We start from the raw sequence: 3,123 nt of genomic DNA on the forward strand, positions 1-3,123 counted from the left end.
GGTGGGTGGTGGGGGCGAGGGGGGCCGCGGGCTGGGAAAGGCTTGCTGCTCCCGCCGGCTCAGCTCCAGCCCCAGTGCCATGTCATCAGGGACGCCTGTGGGGACAGGGGCAGGGGACGGGGGTCGTGTCCACACCAGCTCCCCAGAGTTGGCATGAGGCCCCAGCAACTCCTGCCCACCCCACCAATCTTCCATAGCAGAGCCCCCAAAGGGGGCTGGGAGAAGGGTCCCCAAAGGAGGAGAGGGCGCTGGGAGGTGGCATTGCCAGACCCCAAGTTGGTCCGCAGTGCCACTTCTCACCATCAATGTGGATCGACTTCAGCTCCCCGTCCTCCTCCACTTCCACCCGCTCCCGCCCGTTCTCGATAATCCTGCAGACAGACAGACAGACGGATGGACAGTCAAGGGCCAGGCAGCCAGAGCATCACAGCAGCAAGCTGCAGGGTCCGAGGCCTGGCAATGAGGGGGGTCTGCGGGGGTGAGGTGGGCCGGCACTGCCCTCACCGCTTGGTGGTGATGCGCCTGCCGTTAACGAAGGTGGTGGAGGTAGAGACGGAGCGGAAGCCCAGCCCTGCGTCAGCGCCGGAGCCGGAGCCGAAGGACGAGGCAAAGAAATCTGGAGAAGGGAGCAACAAGGTCAGTGCCAGGGTGGGGGGCATGAGGAAGGCAGGGGACGGACCCTGCACAGGGGGACGCGGTGAACTGGGACTCCCCTGCTGGGTAGGAGCTGGCAGTGCCTCCTACCTGAGGATCCTGGGAAGGGGGTAAAGAAGTGGCCTCCCCCGTGGTGCCGTGGACCATGTCCTCGCAGCTCAGAGAAGGGCAGCATCTCATCTGGAAGGCAGGGAGCCCCCCATCAGCATCGCCCCCACGGCTCGGCGAGCCAGAAGCAGGGCACTGCCATGGGGACACTTCCCAGGGCCGGCCGTGCACCCCGTTCCCGAGCCCACTGGCTGTCCCAGGGCCAGAGAGGTGCCCCAGAGCCAGCCCCTGGCACCCCCCAGCCCCACACGCACCAAAGAAGTCGGCGAAGGGGTCTCGCCCCCCGAAGAACTCCCGGAAGACGTCGTGAGCGCTGCGGAAGGTGAAGGTGAATTCAGGGGCCCCAGCATCGGCCCTGGAACCCCCTGGTCCAGCTGGAGGGAAGAGGCTCAGAGTTAAGTGGAGCCCCGGGTGGGAAACCCCCGAAGGGCGGGGAGCCCCAGGGGACATAGACCCACACCGGGTCTTCAGATGGGGCCGTATCCGGAACTGCACTAACCCCCCATGGCCCTGCTCACCCACTCACCTGCCCCCATGAGTCCGTCCTTGCCATAACGGTCGTAGACATCGCGCTTCTGCTCTGGAAGGAAAAGACAGGGGGCTGCAGGGAAGCCGGCTGCCAGGCACGGGGCCAGGAGCAGCGGCACAGGCAGGAGCACCAACGCTTTCCCCTGGCCAAGGGAGGTGCAGAACAGCAAGAGGAGGGGGGCGGCACGAGCCCCCACCGCACCAGCACCGCTCCCAAACATAAGTTGGAGCATTGGGCAAGGATGCGCAAGCCTCAGCCCCACTGGAGAGATCTCATCCCAAAGCACCCCAGCATCTCTCCCAAGAGCCGTTTCGGGGGATGCGTGGGGAGGTAACCAAACCCCACAAGCCGGGCAGTAAAGCTGGAGGGACCTACTACCTCCTGGGGATGTCCAGGGATGCCACCTGGGTGAGCCCAGCAGGAGGACACCCCAAGGTAAGCAGCCCCAAGGGCCGGGGCGGATACATGAGACAGCACCATGGCCTCTTACTGTCCGACAGCACTTCGTACGCCTCGGCGATCTCCTTGAACCTCTGCTCAGCATACTCCTTGTTGTCTGGGTTTTTATCTGGGTGCCATTTCAGCGCGGCCTTCCTGTACCTGCACAGACAGGCAGCGATGGGCACACAGCAGCCTTCGGGTGGCGGGGGCTCCCGCACCAGCAACCCCCCTCTGAGCACATGCCTCCGACCCTGCGGGCAGGGACACCCAGAGCCCGCTTCACCCAGTGCCCGCTTCACCCAGCGCCCTACAGCCTCAGGCATCAAACGGGAGCTTCCTGAACTGGTTCACCTCCCAATCAAATATTTGCAGCATGACCCCAGCCTGCGCCTGCCCCAGCTGCCCTTGGCAGCCGCTCCGGATGATGCTCACAGGCTTGCTCCGGAGCCTTCCCAGGCTCTGCTATGGGTGTGCACAGACTGGGGGTCACTGGGGGGCTCCTGGGGCCAGGTGAGCACAAGCAGCCCTTTCCTCCCACCTGCAGCTAGCTGGGGTTAACCCAGGCTGCCCAGCTTCTCTCACCCACTCTTAGGAAACTCCGTCCCTCCAGGCAAGCCATCAGTCCACACCTATTCCCCCCAGGTGATGCCTCTCCCCAGCGAGAGCAGTAAGACCTCAGCAGGGTGCCAGGCAGGAGCTGCAGGAGGCTCCGCCTGACCCCGGGGCTCCCCCACGGTGGCTGGGGCGCAGCACGGGACCTGTCAACGGGGCCTGGTCCCCATGCTGGGGGACACGCTGCTCCTCACCCTGCGAGCTCCAGCCCCCTGACCCTGATGCCAGCAGAGCCCCCGCACGCCAGCCCTCTGCCATCCCCGCACCCTCTGGCAGAGAGAGGGGATGCCTCCAAACGCCAGCGGGACCCACCTCTCACCTCCATCCCCAGCCCCGGGCTGAGAGCGGGGACAAAGGGACCAAACCCCACCAAGAGATGCCTTTGTGCGGCAGCAAAGCCCGGCCCCGCTCTGGCCTCCGCACAAAGGAAACAAAGGCTGGATTGTCACCTCTGGAGCTGGGCCCTGTCCCTACCGGCCCGGGGGCAGGGGGGGTGGTGGCTCCGGCTGCTCTGCCCGGCGGGCAGGGGCACGCCTGCCACGCACTTACGCCTTCTTGATGTCCTCAGCGGTGGCATTGCGGCTCACCCCCAGCGCTTCGTAGTAGTCCACCATGACGTGCGGCTGCCCCGCGGGGGCACTGCAGGGGGGAAAGGCAACGTCAGGGGGTCCACAGGCACAGCCTGGCAGCGCCAGGTGCGAGAGAGCAAGGGCAGGCTGCCCTGCCCTCCCCAGGCACCCCGGCCACACCACAGGTCCCCCCCGAGAACCGCCCCACGC

The 3,123-nt window shown here is 66.1% G+C and overlaps 1 protein-coding gene across 1 annotated transcript in view; it reads right to left on the reverse strand.

Moving 5' to 3' along the window:
- Window positions 1-3,123, reverse strand: part of DNAJB2 (DnaJ heat shock protein family (Hsp40) member B2) — a 6,875-nt gene that overhangs the window by 2,361 nt on the left and 1,391 nt on the right. Inside the window, exons 2-9 of the mRNA XM_009275014.2 lie at window positions 2,894-2,983; window positions 1,782-1,891; window positions 1,289-1,342; window positions 1,017-1,136; window positions 745-834; window positions 505-616; window positions 301-371; window positions 3-95 (exon numbers count right to left, since the gene is read on the reverse strand). Coding sequence (XP_009273289.1) covers window positions 3-95; window positions 301-371; window positions 505-616; window positions 745-834; window positions 1,017-1,136; window positions 1,289-1,342; window positions 1,782-1,891; window positions 2,894-2,958 — 715 coding nt within the window. The 5' untranslated portion in view covers window positions 2,959-2,983. The remainder of the gene's footprint in view (window positions 1-2; window positions 96-300; window positions 372-504; window positions 617-744; window positions 835-1,016; window positions 1,137-1,288; window positions 1,343-1,781; window positions 1,892-2,893; window positions 2,984-3,123) is intronic.

Source organism: Aptenodytes forsteri, unplaced genomic scaffold, assembly GCF_000699145.1.
Source record: "Aptenodytes forsteri isolate BGI_AS27 unplaced genomic scaffold, ASM69914v1 Scaffold255, whole genome shotgun sequence".
Classification (NCBI taxonomy): domain Eukaryota; kingdom Metazoa; phylum Chordata; class Aves; order Sphenisciformes; family Spheniscidae; genus Aptenodytes; species Aptenodytes forsteri.